The 15,580-nt window shown below is 35.6% G+C and overlaps 1 protein-coding gene and 1 long non-coding RNA gene across 2 annotated transcripts in view; one reads left to right on the forward strand and one right to left on the reverse strand.

Annotated features, from left to right (window-relative positions):
• LOC131740044 (uncharacterized) overlaps positions 1-15,580 on the reverse strand; it is a 56,195-nt gene that overhangs the window by 22,107 nt on the left and 18,508 nt on the right. Inside the window, exon 3 of the long non-coding RNA XR_009330666.1 lies at positions 7,436-7,520. This is a non-coding gene — a long non-coding RNA (uncharacterized LOC131740044). The remainder of the gene's footprint in view (positions 1-7,435; positions 7,521-15,580) is intronic.
• On the forward strand, positions 1,966-8,882 carry LOC117416790 (extracellular calcium-sensing receptor-like). Its single transcript, XM_034924845.2, has 6 exons — positions 1,966-2,238; positions 3,060-3,354; positions 3,984-4,793; positions 4,871-5,098; positions 6,837-6,960; positions 7,168-8,882. The coding sequence occupies exons 1-6, from the start codon at positions 2,039-2,041 to the stop codon at positions 8,079-8,081; spliced, it is 2,571 nt and encodes an 856-aa protein (XP_034780736.1). The 5' UTR covers positions 1,966-2,038; the 3' UTR covers positions 8,082-8,882.

Genomic DNA, 15,580 nt, shown 5'->3' on the forward strand with positions numbered 1-15,580 from the left:
GACAGACTGACAGACTGGTGACCACCTCCGCTATATACTAATGGCAGGGAAAGCCCAAAGTAATAAAGCAAATAGTTGTCAAAAACATTATATATATGTATATGTGTGTGTATAGTATGCATATATATATATATATATTTTTTCAACACAGCTTTTTTTTTCTTACATTAGAATTGTAGTGATTCAAAATGGGTTCTTTTTGTTAAAGTTCTGATACCACCTTTGAATGTAAACATCAATCTCTCTTTCCTACTTTCACCTGAAGAAGATACCTTTGAGGACTTGAAAGCATCTGATTAATTATTGTTTAGTTAGTCCAATAAAAGGTATTGCATCTCCTTCTCTTTATCTATCGTCTCTGAACTGATACGGCTAGCATTTCATCTATCAAAAACATACTGTAATAGTATTGTAGCGTGCACAGGGGTAGGGGTCAGGGCTGGTAGGTGATGCAATCTAAACATGCAGACATAAGCCCGATATCTGTTCCTGCAAAAGAGCCCGGCTCTTGTGTCAGTGATATCGGCGCTATGCTTCAAAGCGGGAGGTCCTGGGTTCACGTCCCACCTCTGCCTGTGAGAAGCCCCTGCTTGCGAGAACTGAGATTCGCCACAGTATTGTTAACCTGTGATCATCAGTCTTTACTACACATTTGTAACGATCAATTATTTTGTTGGCATGTTCAGCAAATGAAACCTACTCACACTGAATGCAATACAGATCTTGAAAAGTACACCTCTCTCTGGAAGCTGTTCTTATCTCATTCCCCTTCCTCCTCTACAGTACTGGCGCCATCTTCAAGAATACAAAATGTACTTCCTCTGGATCTCATTTGTGTCAGTATCCAAACCAGCTGAGTTGCATCCTCTGACCTTACACATTGCAATTCATTTCTATAATTAATCAAAGTTAAATAAGTACTCTACAATAGCACTTTATGTAATTACACCGGCTTCATATTTTTCCTTTACAGGGATGGAAATAAGACTCCCATTGCATAGCAGTTGAGCCATTTCTGGTTTTACTATGAGTTTAATAAGACACACCTTAACTTGTTATCTATGAACTGGGGCAAATCAAGCCCATATTTAAAACCTGAAATGTGTGTGTGGAAGGGTGTGAGAATTCAGAAGGTTGTAATTGAAACACTTCAATGATGCCCAGTTTTATTATTCTTTTCTTTTCTTTCTTTTATTATCTGCCAGATGGCGCTGGTTCTGCGATCCCCAATACCAACGATGGTAAAGTGGTTGCACTTGTATCATGCAACGTGTGCAGGTGCTCAGAAATAATAAGGAAAACAAAAGGCGAAAGTGGCTTCATGGTGAGTCCGCAGTGTGAATAAAGCGGTCGGCTGACGGCACACGCTTCGGAGGACAGCGTGACTTCGTCTTCGGCCCTCCCGAGTCAGCGCAGGGGTGGTAGCGGTGAGCTGAGCCTAAAAATAATTGGCCATTCCAAATTGGGAGAAAATAATAAAAATAATTGGTAATGACTAAAAATAATTGGTAATGACTAAAAATAGAAGTCTGAATTCCAGCCTTGCATTCCTCTTAAATGGTATGTATTTTCATTGTGTATGTCCCTTAAACCCCTGATATTTGATTTAAATATACAAGCAGGCACATTTTCAACACAACTGAAAAATCCTAGGCCTTTGAAATTACAATGCATATAAAACATAAACATTTTTGTTCATGTGATACTATATTTACAAGGTTACTTGCCAGTGATACTGTATTTAGAATTAACATACATCATACACAATCTATTTAAATAATAAATTAAATAAATAAATAAACAAACAAACAGCACTCTGTAGTTGCTAAGTCATGACAGTCACAGTGGTTTAGACCTAGATGATTACTACACAGTTGCTCTTTTTCCCCAGGCAGATTCATACCTTGAGAATTACTGCTTTGGTGGGAGTAAGAAACTTACTTCTATTAATTTCATCACATGTGATTAGCATTGCACTACAGTATATATACTCAAGAAAGTGTCCTAATTTTACTTTGACCAGAAAGATAATTTTGAAATGCTACTTATGGCAGTAATACTAACTGCTCTTTTAACAAGGGCAGATGAGCATGTTTGCAGCTTGCGAGGCAGACCAGAATTGTCCCAGTTTTCAAAGGATGGAGATATTACAATTGGAGGAATCTTTGAATTACACCACAACCTTGTAGATGCCAAACCTGCCTTTAAAGGAGAGCCTGAACCACGAAAATGCAAAGAGTAAGTGAAACCTACAAAGCATAACAAAATTAAAGAAAAAAATAATAAAATTAAAATTGTTTTAAATATTGATATTTATAGGGCTACAGATTTCTTAGTTTTCTATGTTAAAGCACTTTCATGTTTATGTATTTTTTAGAAAAATAATGTTTTATCAAATACAGAACTGTCAGATACAGCTACATTAATAATTAAACTCAAATGACACTGTAGTTGCAGTATTCAATACATGAGCTTATCACAAAATCCTGCACTATGACCAGAATGACATTTACATTATAGAACCAATAACATGTATCACATTATTATTTATTGTCTATGACCAGATGAATAAGTAGAAGTCGCAATGTTATTCATGTATTGTAATCACATAAATAATTTGCAGGTATACAGCCGGTCACAGGTAAGCACACAGTACTTGTCCAATGTTTGATTATATCAATGAACTGTGTGTACCTTTCATATTTTTTAAACCAATGTATCAGTGCTGTTGTTAATGTCTTTTTATTCACACAATGTTATCCAATTACCCCCAGTGCAGAATTACCAGAGGAGTGGGGGTATTAGTTTATTATTATTTATTTTTTACAAAATGGTGTTTCTGCAACAGTAATAGGCATGACTAGTATCATATTTAGTGATTTCAGTCCTGCATGCGGTTCATAATTTCACTTCATTATCACTATAAGAAGCTTAAAGGGCCAGTGTAAGCCTGGAAGGAACGGTTTGGATTGGATTGGAGCCAATGGCTCTGTTGAATGGGGAGGGTTTATTTATTTAGTTGTTATCTGTATAATTATTCTGTGTATTTTTCCTTACAGTTTATATTTCAGAGAATTACAATCAGCTCAAACTATGATCTTTGCAACTGAAGAAATAAACAACAGGACAGATATACTCCCTGGTATATCACTGGGTTATAAGATATACGATGGTTGTAGTTCCATACCTTTGAGTCTAAGGGCAGGGATGTCTTTAGTGAATGAACAGGATGAAAAACTGTACTCTAACCAGTCCTGTACCAAACCATCTACTGTCCATGCTATAATAGGACCCTCTAGTTCTGCAACAGCTATAGCAATTGCAACAACAACAAGAGCTTTTCACATACCAATGGTGAGAAATACTTTATAAACCTTTTACTACTGTAAAATATAAGGGATTTCGTTATAACAGTTATTTAACAAATATGTTTAAATGTACCTTTATTTTCATATGTGTGATCTTATGTCCAGTATTTTACAGTATATGTTGCCATTGTACCATAAATGTATTTATTTGATGACATGTGTAACCCATTCAAATCAATCTGAAAACCCCTTCAACCTATCCTAACAGCAAAGTCAACTTGACTCTCTGTACAGTTTTTATTCAGACCCATACGATAGGCATGGTCTAGCAGCTAGTATTTAAAAGGGATGGTTTGTGTAACTGAGTACAATGTAATAACAGCGAAAAAGTGAGATATTAAAACATCAAATTATTTAAATTAGAATATATAGTTATTATTGGGTAACAATTTGGAAACATTACTATTAAGATTATAATACCTTTTCAACATGCTTTGAATACTGCATTGCTTTTTAAATGCAGAAACCTGTGTTTAATGAAAAGTAAAAGATCTGGTACATAAAATATCTCTATTTCATTTTCTATTATTTGTTTTCTATACACATACATTTTCTTTTATTCTTGAATAATATTTTAAATCTTTTTGTTTGTTTGTTTGTTGTTGTTATTTCCAGATTAGTCACTTTGCAACCTGTGAATGTTTGAGTAACAGGAATAAGTACCCTTCGTTTTTCAGAACCATACCAAGTGATTATTATCAAAGCAGAGCCCTGGCACAGCTTGTGAAGCATTTTGGATGGACTTGGATTGGGGCAATTAGAAATGATGATGACTATGGGAACACAGGAATGGCTACCTTTGTGAAAGCAGCCCAAGAAGAGGGGGTTTGCATTGAATATATAGAGACTATTTACAGAACGTATCCAAGAGAAAAACTAATTAAAACTGTAGATGTTATAAAAAAGTCATCTTCAAAGGTTATTGTAGCTTTCGCTTCTTATACAGATTTAGATTTTCTGGTTAAAGAACTGTTGCTTCAGAATGTTACTGGTTTTCAGTGGATAGGCAGTGAAGCTTGGATTTCTGACCTTGCAGCAGGAGAAAGTGTCACAGTTCTGGGTGGGGCACTGGGTTTCACAGTCAGTAATGCAGAAATCACAGGTTTGGAGGACTTTTTACTAAATGTCTGTCCATCTGACACCCCTGGGAATTCAGGCTTAAAAGAATTTTGGGAAACTGTTTTCAGTTGCACCCTGACTACCCAAGATATGACTGCATCAGTTAATCCATGTACAGGGTCTGAGAATTTAGCAGAGGTAAAGAATCAGTACACCGATGTAACTGATCTAAGAAATGCCAATGATGTCTATAAAGCTGTGTATGCTGTAGCCCATTCACTACACAATCTGTTTACATGCAAAAGTGGTCAGGGACCTTTTGCTGGTAAGACATGTGCAAATAAGAAGACGATTGAACCATGGCAGGTAAGCGACTATGTTTTATAATATTAGGAATTACATTACTGTGTGAATCACTGTGATAACATCTTGTCTTTTTGTAGGTAGTACATTATCTGAAAACAGTTAATTTCACTACCAAGAATGGAGAGAATGTTTATTTTGATGAGAATGGGGATCCAACTGCAAGATATGCATTAGTTAACTTGCAAGTCAATAAGGAGAGCATCATAAAATGTGTTACAGTTGGTCTCTATGATGCATCTTTACCAGAAGGACAACAGTTTATTATGAATAACGTCAGTATTGTTTGGGCAGGTGGTCAGGATAAGGTAATGTCTACCTAATACTATTTGAACTTTATCAATGTTGTATTAATGTTATGTGTACAAATTTAAGTGCGCAATGCAGACACACAGTAGGACAGGGTGAATGAGATTAAAGAACAGTTAGAGATTCAAACACAGTTAATAAGCAATGTATGCCTGCCTTCACTATATTCATCACCAGCAGGGTCTAGTTAGTTTTGATCACAATCATAAAACAAAAAATCATGTATTATATTCTCAATATCCCCTCCATTTCCATATAACTTTAGCAATGCTTTTTTATAAACATAAAACACATTCCAGTTAATGGGCTATATGTATAAGTTTTTTGTTTATAAATACAATTTTTCGTGGTATTTATGTGTTTCATTTAGGTTACAGACAAACAGGTCTATAGTACATGTCTCAGACTTATATTATTGCATGTGTAGTCTATTATTCTCTCCTAGCAACTAATAAAAGATTCCTGTCAACAGACAGAGACAAAATAAGATAAAACCATTTTTTTCTTCAATTTCTTCAAGTACTATACTTTTTTGATTTTGTTTTCTGCAACAAAATGCATATACTTTGTTGAACTTTTCCTGGTTTTACAAGGCATTTAATAAGACACACCTGAGCTTGTTACCTTTACACTGTGGATTATTATGCGCCTATTAAAACCTGTAATAAGAGTCTTATTTCTATCTCTGCTTTAAAAAAAAAAAAAAGTATATATATATATATATATATATAGGTAGTGGACAAAAAAATGGAAACACCTGGGTAAATGAGGGACACCAAGTATATTGAAAGGAACGGCTTCCACACAGGTGTGGCTCATGTGTTAATTAAGCAAATAACATCCCAGCATGCTTAGGTTCATGTATGAAAATGCTGGACAGCCCTGGTTGTCTATAATTATGGCTAGCATGGCTGCAAGCAGAGACCTCAGTGACTTTGAAAGAGGGGTGATTGTTGGGGCGCGTTTGGCAGGAGCTTCAGTGACCAAGACAGCTCAACTTGCTTTTGTTTCACGAGCAACAGTGTTTAAGGTGATGTCGGCATGGAACGCCGAGGGAAAGACATCATCAGCAAAGGGCAACAGTGGGCAGAAGCGCATAATCCAGGATCGTGATATCCGTGCATTAATTCGAAGTGCAAGGCAAAACAGGTGAGCAACTGCAGATCAATTGACTGCAAATTTCAACCTGGGGCGTGAGTAGCCAGTTTCATCAAAAACGGTCCGCCGAGAACTCCACAGAGCGGGATACCATACTGGAACAACGCCCTATTAAGTGACTTTACATTGGAGTTTCCATTTTTTTGTCCACTACCTACATACTGTGCGTGTGTGTGTATATATATATATATATATATATATATATATATATATACATATATATATATATATACACACACATATATATATATATATATATATATATATATATATATATATATATATATATATATATATATATAATGTAAAGTATTGTTGAATATAAAAAAGGTCATGTGTCGATAACGCACCTTAATTCGACAGTAAGTAATATATGCAAAAAAGCTATCCTTCACAACTTCTTATGGTGAAACAAGACAGGTGTATACATCACAGATAGGTTAAAAAAGAAATAACAGTATTACGATTTTGCCCCGAACCCCATGATATGAACATCGTTAATACATACATCCCAATGTCTTGATTATTGAATACTGTGAGGATGCTGACAGAATGTAATACATTGTAATTGTTTCCAAGGCGCCTAAATCTGTGTGCAGTGAGAGCTGTCCTCCAGGCACTCGGAAGGCTGTTCAGAAAGGAAAGCCTGTTTGTTGCTTTGACTGCATTCCATGTGCTGAAGGAGAAATCAGCAATCAGACAGGTAGGTTAAGAAGGAGCACTGCATTGCACCTCAGAGGATCTGTACATAAATGTTATAATAATAATAATAATAATAATAATAATAATAATAATAATAATAATAATAATAATAATAATAATAATAATTGTAAATAAGATTTTCAGGTGTGACTGCAGACTTATTTACACCATGGTATTAATCGATTTTTTATTTATTTTTTTCTTGCAGATGCTATTGATTGTATGAAGTGCCCTTTGGAATACAGGTCAAATAACCAAAAAAAACAATGCATCTTAAAAGCTATTGAATTCCTGTCATTTGGAGAAATCATGGGGATGTTGCTGATGATCATTTCATTGATTGGGGCTTGTTTAACCACTGCTATAGCTATTGTGTTCTTTCTTTATAGAGATACCCCCATTGTAAGAGCTAATAACTCTGAACTCAGTTTCCTTCTTTTGTTTTCATTAGCACTGTGTTTCCTTTGTTCACTTACTTTCATTGGCCAGCCCTCTGAGTGGTCCTGTATGTTGCGCCACACTTCCTTTGGGATCATATTTGTCCTGTGCCTCTCTTGTGTTCTGGGGAAAACAATAGTTGTGTTAATGGCGTTTAGATCTACACTTCCTGGTAATAATATGATGAAATGGTTTGGGCCCGTCCAGCAGCGGCTAACTCTTTTTGCATTCACATTCATTCAGGCCTTAATTTGCACTCTTTGGTTAATAATATCCCCTCCTTTTCCAAACAAAAACATGAACTCTTTCAAAGACAGAATCATTTTAGAGTGTGACCTGGGATCTGCTGCAGCATTTTATGCTGTGTTAGGGTATATTGGGTTTCTTGCTGCCATGTGCTTTGTGCTCGCTTTTCTGGCTCGTAACCTACCAGATAACTTTAATGAAGCTAAATACATTACATTCAGCATGCTCATATTCTGTGCTGTTTGGATCACTTTCATCCCAGCTTACATCAGTTCACCTGGGAAGTACACAGTTGCTGTAGAAATATTTGCAATTTTAGCTTCCAGCTTTGGTTTGCTCTTCTGTATTTTTGCTCCTAAATGTTATATTATATTATTTAAGCCTGAGAAGAATACAAAAAAACATTTGATGGGAAAAGGGCCCTCGAAGTCACTTTGAAAAAAATAATAACAATTTTCTAAATATGAAAACATGGTATAAAAACATATTCAGTCAAGCACTGCAGCCCCTGCATTAGGTAACACAGGTCCCTTTTTAAAGACAGCTTCAAAGTTGCTCTTATACAGCGTGCTTGAAGATTCACTTTAAAAAAAAACAATAAGATAATATATAAATGAAATATAAAATGTGAATTATACCATACCAAGGAAGTCATGTATACATTTTTTTGTTAGTGTTTAAAGCAATCTTTAATTGTTTATTTCAATGTTTCAGGCCACTGAATGGAGTGTAGACAAAAAAAGGTGACAGGAAAATAAACATTCAGCTTGTTCTGTTGCCCTTAAATGTATTTAATATATAATGTATATTATATTATTTGTGTGTTTAAGGTCATTGCCCTGTTGTGGAGACATGTTCAGAAGTCAATTCCATATAAAAGAAAAGGATATATGAATGTTTGCTTATTTAGCTAATGCCAGGGAACCAACCATTTTCTCCACATCAGAAGAGCATGTCTGTAGATACTGTAGCTGATGTGACTTTTACAGAGGTTACGCGTTCTCTTTCATACTAACAGAGCCTTGATTACAGCAGCGCTGTTGATATCTAGCACACTGATTGGATACCCTTCTTCTGCTATGAATGCAACATTTAAACAGCTGTGATAATACATTGTATCCTTTAGATCCATTAGACACTAGAATAGCTGATTGCCCATGGGGATTTATCAGTGTTAAAGTGATTATCAAAGAGAACACAGGAGTTGGATTATAACATCTACATTTAGCTGCTCTAATGTAAACTACATACTCATTAAAATGTGTAATTGATTTAATTGTAGTCTGTCTTTACTGTTTTTCCTAAGCACAATTGAAAAGCTTTACTAATTTATTTACTGCAACCTTACACCACCTCCCTAACCCTAACCTCCTAGAGATATCACTGGTGATAGGCATCAATACTGTACAGCTATGGCCAAAAGTTTAATATCACCAAGAATTTTAAGACTGAGAAATTTAAAAAAATAAATATGTGAACATAATTTAGATATTTTCTTCATATCATGTAATTAAAGAAACTAAAAAATTATATTGCAAAAGTCTACCGAAAACCATAATAGCAGTACAGTATTTCATGTTAGATTTTGAAATGTGACAGCAGGTATAATTCGACTTCATGAAGCAAACTTAGTTCATGCTATAAGGGGATGGAAAAATTTTGGCCATAGCTGTATATTGACACACACCATAGCATTTATATTTAGTCTGCATTTACTTAACGCATTTATGGTTGTAGTAGGTCAAATGGTACATTTCAAACAGGACAGTAGTTAGGCTACTAAACACAGTAGTGTATGCACCTGTGAAATACAGGACTATAATCCAAAATAATGTAATTTAAAATTACATATTTTAATAATTAATAATTAAGATAATCAGGAATAATAGATTAAACTTGAAAGTCTGTTTAAAACTGCATATGGAATGCACCATATATTTCTAATTATCCTCTATAAATAGAATGACCACAGTCCTAAGTAAATAATAATAAAAATATAATCTCTTAATTTATCATTTTCTAAAGATTTTCTTTATGCAAAAATATAATTATAGGTAACAAAAATATAAGTATAATTGTGCATGTTTACACCTTTCTCTGTTCTTTTGTAGCTTCAAAATCAATATATTCACAGTACAGAAATTACAAAAGGGTAATTAACATGTACACAAGGGATACGTCCTTTTACATAACAAATTAAAATGAATCCCACTGTATATTCAGTTCAGTCAACTGTGCTATTTTGTGCCAAGATATTATCAGAAGCATGCTTTATTAATAGCATGCTTTTATAAAAGTATACTGTCAATAATATCTTATTGTAATACTAGTGCTCTTTTGCACTCAGCTTAAAACATACTTACAGCACAAATGAAGTCTGTGTTTACTGTATTTTTAACTACTATAAATGCATTTCAATGTAGTTCACTACATTGTTTATAATACTTGTAACAATAATGATATATTGTCATTTCCGTGTGGTTATATTTCCCTATTATCTATTAATTGATTATTATCAATAATTACCTTTAATACATTGGTCATTGCATTACAAATAAACACTTATTTATCCCATGAACAATAAGACTTCTCATTTGTTGACAGGGTTTATGGGAAGGCAAAAAAGCATGGCAAATCGCCTTTTTTAATCATAATTAATTAAAAGTCTCTGGCATCATATTTGTATACTTTAAACTGAAACATAAATATTTACAAATTGGTGAAATGACACCTTGGTTCGTCCATCAGATAACTGCTTTACACACTTAACCCTTTAAAGCTGTGAAAACACAATACAAGGAAGGCATAAAGCAGTGGAATGTCAAGAGCAGAGGACCCTCAATATTCCAGTTTAGGTCACTATAACAACCAGGTCCTAAATTAGTAATTGAAAGGGCTGAAGGGCCAGAGTCTAAAGTGTGACATACATACAGCGCAGACAGACTGACAGACTGGTGACCACCTCCGCTATATACTAATGGCAGGGAAAGTACAAAATAATAAAGCAAAAAGTTGTCAGAAACATACTAAATCATGTATGGATATATATATATATATATATATATATATATATATATATATATATATATATATATATATATATATTTTTTTTTTTATATATATATATATATATATATATATATATATATACACACACAGTGTATGTATGGGTGTATATTTAAGTGATAGAGGCTGTCGACGCGGGCTCTACCGTGTGGTTGATGACCGCGACTGGACTTATGCGTCCTGAGCTGCAGGCGAGAGTGCTAACCAAAGTCAAGGTCATCTACCACACAGTAAGCACGCATCGAGAGGGCTCTATCGCTATTAGAAAATTATTTATTTTCTCTTTTTAAAAAACTTATAGAAAAACCTGTAATTGCCTTGAAGTTTGATAGAATAGAAAAACAACATATACGTAGAGAAAACAATTTTTACTATTAGTATTTGGCTAAAATATTTATTTATTGGGGTCTTACTCTTTCTTAGTATCATTTATCTGGACATCGTCAGATTAATTAACTGTACAATTGTTGAACAGTCCGTGTAGCATAGTCAGTCAGACTCGTATAGTCATAGTCATAGTCATAGCATAGTAGCATAGTCATAGGCCTCATTCAAGCTGGCAGGGAGTGGATTGGCTGGTGCGGAAAGAACTGAAACAGGGTTGGCAGTTTGACTGGCTGGTTGTGAGGCAGGGTGTTGTTTGGATCCAGTTGATGACAGAATTGAGGACCAATCGTGTCTTTCCTCTTGATTTGCTGTCCAGTAGCTGCGAAATGAGCCTTCATTATGGTGTCCTGTCACAGACATGGTTTCCCTTGTCTCTAGACCAGCATCAGAAAGTACCCATGTTTAAGTAGCTTTTTATGTTCTCAGATTAGTTGTAAATTAGAATGTTAATGGAAAAAGCTGGTATTTATGCATGGATTTATTTAAAATTGAATTCAGAGTTAAGCACTTCAACGTTCCAGCGGGCATCTATGCAAAATAAAAGCTTGCTAGATCTGTAAGCTGATTGGCTTTTCGCAGTCAATCATTTTCTAAATTTCTTTGCATATATTGGTATGTACTGTTAAAATGTTTTGCTTATTTGCAATTTAGTCATGTCATTTATTTATTTATTTTGTCTTTGTCATTGGGTGCGTTAAGTAAGTGAGCCGCTCAGAGTGAGAACGCTCAGAAAGCACACTTGGCAGTTTCAAATGACTTAACGCTCTGCTCCACGAGACTGCTGACCGACTTTTAAAAATGGCGAATAATAATTCTTTGCTTGTTTGTGTTTCTGAGGTGATGGTAGATGAAATGGCCCCGTGTGAAGTTACTGTCCCCTGCTGTACCTCGCTGAGTTCGGCGCTCTGTTTGGACTGAACCTAATATCTGGCTGTGTTTAATACCGGCAATACCGACGTTAATAATGAGAATTATGAATAATATTAATACTACAAGCCTAATAATAATACATTAAAACTATAAAATAGCTCTACATTTTTAAAAAATGAAATTAAACGATACAAATTTGAAAACAACTATTTTTACCATCTTATTTAGCCAATTAATACATAACATCATAAGTCGAAACCAGTTCATTGTTCTTGACAAACGTATTTGTCAATCCTGCCTGTCATCTCCACTTGTTTTCTGCAGGTGGCCATTCCGTCCGCTCACTCTGATCACTGATGAAAAATGCTCAGGAGTGCTCTGAGCGGCTCAGCGGGAGCGGAACTGAGCAAGTCGTTAAGTTGATTCTTTTAATGAGCCGCTCTGAGCCGCTCACTTAAACTGTCATTGTTTATTATGTGGCCACACATCCTGTTTTTTTTTTTTCAACACAGTTTTTTTCCTTATATTAGAATTGTAGTGATTCAAAATGGGTTGTTTTTGTTAAAGTTCTGATGCCACCTTTGAATGTAAACATCAATCGCTCTTTCCTACTTTCATCTGAAGAAGTGACCTTTGTGGTCTTGAAAGCTTGTGATTAATTATTGTTTAGTTACTCCAATAAAAGGTATTGCATCTCCTTCTGTTTATCTATCGTCCCTGAACTGATAGGGCTACCATTTCATCGATCAAAAACATACTGTAATAGTATTGTAGCGTGCACAGTGGTAGGGGTCAGGGCTGGTAGGTGATGCAATCTAAACATGCAGACATAAGCCTGATATCTGCTCCTGCCAGGGAGCCCGGCTCTTGTGTACAGAGCAGTAACGTGCGGTGAGGTCAGTGGTTGGTTAGGCACTGGCCAGTCTCACTCCCCAAATTACATAGATTCGATTGGCAGGCTTATAGAGAGCAGAATTATAATTATGCACGGTTGGGAACGAGACTGTTATTGACGCAGCTCAACGAAAACCCCGATGTAATTACACGATTCAACCGACAGATGGCACTGAATTTCAATACCTACTTTATTATTATCTGACCTCAATGTCAAATTGATGGTTATTATTGTCCACAAAATAATGTACAGTAAAGCGTATACACTGATTTAATTTGTACTATTAATGTTTTTATATAAATGCCCAAATCTACAGTTAATCTGTTACCATTCTTTAAACATTTGCTCACCAATACCCGACAATTAAAAGGAAAATAAATACTTGCACTTACATATCTACTTGTATATGAATTCCATCCTTCTCTCCTTCTGGACGAAGATGTCCGTGACATCATTGTAGAATTGCTCTCTCTTGGCCTGAAGTTTTAAAAGTCTCTCCTTTTCAATGGAAATAAGCGCCAGGGATGACAGCCACCCTTCATTAGTCCGATTCCGAGTGTGGGCTTTGATCCGTTTAAGTTGACATATAACATTTTTCATTTTCGGATCAGTTGATGTTAGACTTGCTAGCATAACTTGGTTGGTTTGCTAAAGAGCGGTAACTCAAGGACACGCCCCCAAAGGCAGAGAAGGTTGTTCCGAGGTTTGCCAACGGTTGTTCCCACAGCATTTTTTCCGCAAGAACGCATGCGTCGATATTAACTGTGCAATGGAATTAGTGTAGTCAGGTGACACAGTTAAGGCAGCGACACGCTGTGCTTTTTTCTCACTCATTGCTGAGATTATAAGGTTGGAACGCGCTTGCGCGACTGTGTAGAGCGGCTTACGTTCAAGTTCAATGGTAGGGAAAGGCAGAGCGCATCGCTGTCTCTCGTTTTTTCATTGAATTTTGTATATTACCAAAAAACAAAAATCCACTATGCAGAAATGCGTTGTGACAACGAAAGGTAATGAACAGTCATACACAATTTCATAATTTTTTTCTTTTTGCTGGATTCTCACTAGGTAGGCAGTGCCTACTTTGCCCACCTTGACTGCACGTCACTGGTACAGCGGTATACGCTTCAAAGCGGGAGGTCCTGGGTTCACGTCCCACCTCAGTATCTAAACCAGTTGTATCCTCTGACCTTATACATTGCAATTCATTTATATAATTAATCAAAGTTAAATAAGTATGCTGCAATAGAACTTTACGTAATTACACCGGTTTCATATTTTTTCATTACAGGGATGGAAATAAGACTCCCATTGCATAGCAGTTGAGCCATTCCAGGTTTTACTATGAGTTTAATAAGACACACCTGAGCTTGTTACCTATGAACTGGGGCTAATCAAACACATATTAAAACCTGAAATGGGTGAAACTGATAAGAAATAGCAGAGTCTTATTTCCAGCCTTGCATTCCTCTTAAATGGCATTTATTTTCATAGTGCATGTCCCTTAAACCCCTGCTATTTGACTTACACATACAGTGCACAACTGGCCGAGTACAACCCCGAGGGTGGGGGGGTTTAGGTCGGCCAGGGTGTTCACGACTCACCGAGCACCAGTGACCCCTGTAGTCGGGCCGGGCGCCTGCGGGCTTGCCTGTAAGCTGCCCAGAGCTGCGTTGTCCTCCGACGCTATAGCTCTGAGGTGGCTGCACAGTGAATCTGCAGTGTGAAAAAAAAAACGGTCGGATGACGGCACACGCGCGTGCTCATCATCACTGCTCCCGAGTCTGAGCCTAAAAAATAAATGGATATGACAAATTGGGAGAAAATAATAAAATAATTGGCAATTACTAAATTAAAACAAACATACAAAAAAAAAAAAGACAGACGAGACAAACTGAACAGACAGCAAGTCCTGCAACAAAGCAATTGCCCGGGTCGTTACAATATATTTTTTAATTTGAAAGTAAAAATATATGAAAGCATGACGACCTTTATGTACAAAAACCTTCACTAATATACAGTACAACTGAACAAGAACTGTTATTTATTTTCGTTTCATACAGTATTAAATGGACTCTTGACTCTCTGGACTTGACTGGAGCACCGTGGGTTCAATCCCAGGTGGGAGACACTGCTGCTGTACCCTTGAGCTAGGTACTTTACCTAGATTGCTCCAGTAAAAACCCAACTGTATAAATGGGTAACTGTATGTAAAAATAATGTGTAAAAAATAATGGAATTGTATGTAAAAATAATGTGATATCTTGTAACAATTGTAAGTCGCCCTGGATAAGGGCGTCTGCTAAGAAATAAATAATAATAATAATACTCTACCTAGATTGCTCCAGTAAAAACCCAACTGTATAAATGGATAATTGTATGTAAAAATAATGTGATATCTTGTAACAATTGTAAGTCGCCCTGGATAAGGGCGTTTGCTAAGAAATATATGATAGTGAAAATAAATACATATCAAGATAAATAAATCTATAAGTCTATGTATTAATTTATTTCAATATGTATATTAATGTATTTATTTATATTTTACTTTTACCAAAACTATATACACTATCCTTCAGCTTAGCTATTTCTCAGAAATGAATGTTCCTTTTTGTCCAGTGGGGACCACAAATAGCGTTACTCTCATCAACCAGTATCGAGAGAGGAAACCGTATAAAACAGAAATAAATCATTTAATTTCTTCAAATTTTTTTTTTTTTTT

Source organism: Acipenser ruthenus, chromosome 12, assembly GCF_902713425.1.
Source record: "Acipenser ruthenus chromosome 12, fAciRut3.2 maternal haplotype, whole genome shotgun sequence".
Taxonomy (NCBI): Eukaryota; Metazoa; Chordata; class Actinopteri; order Acipenseriformes; family Acipenseridae; genus Acipenser; species Acipenser ruthenus.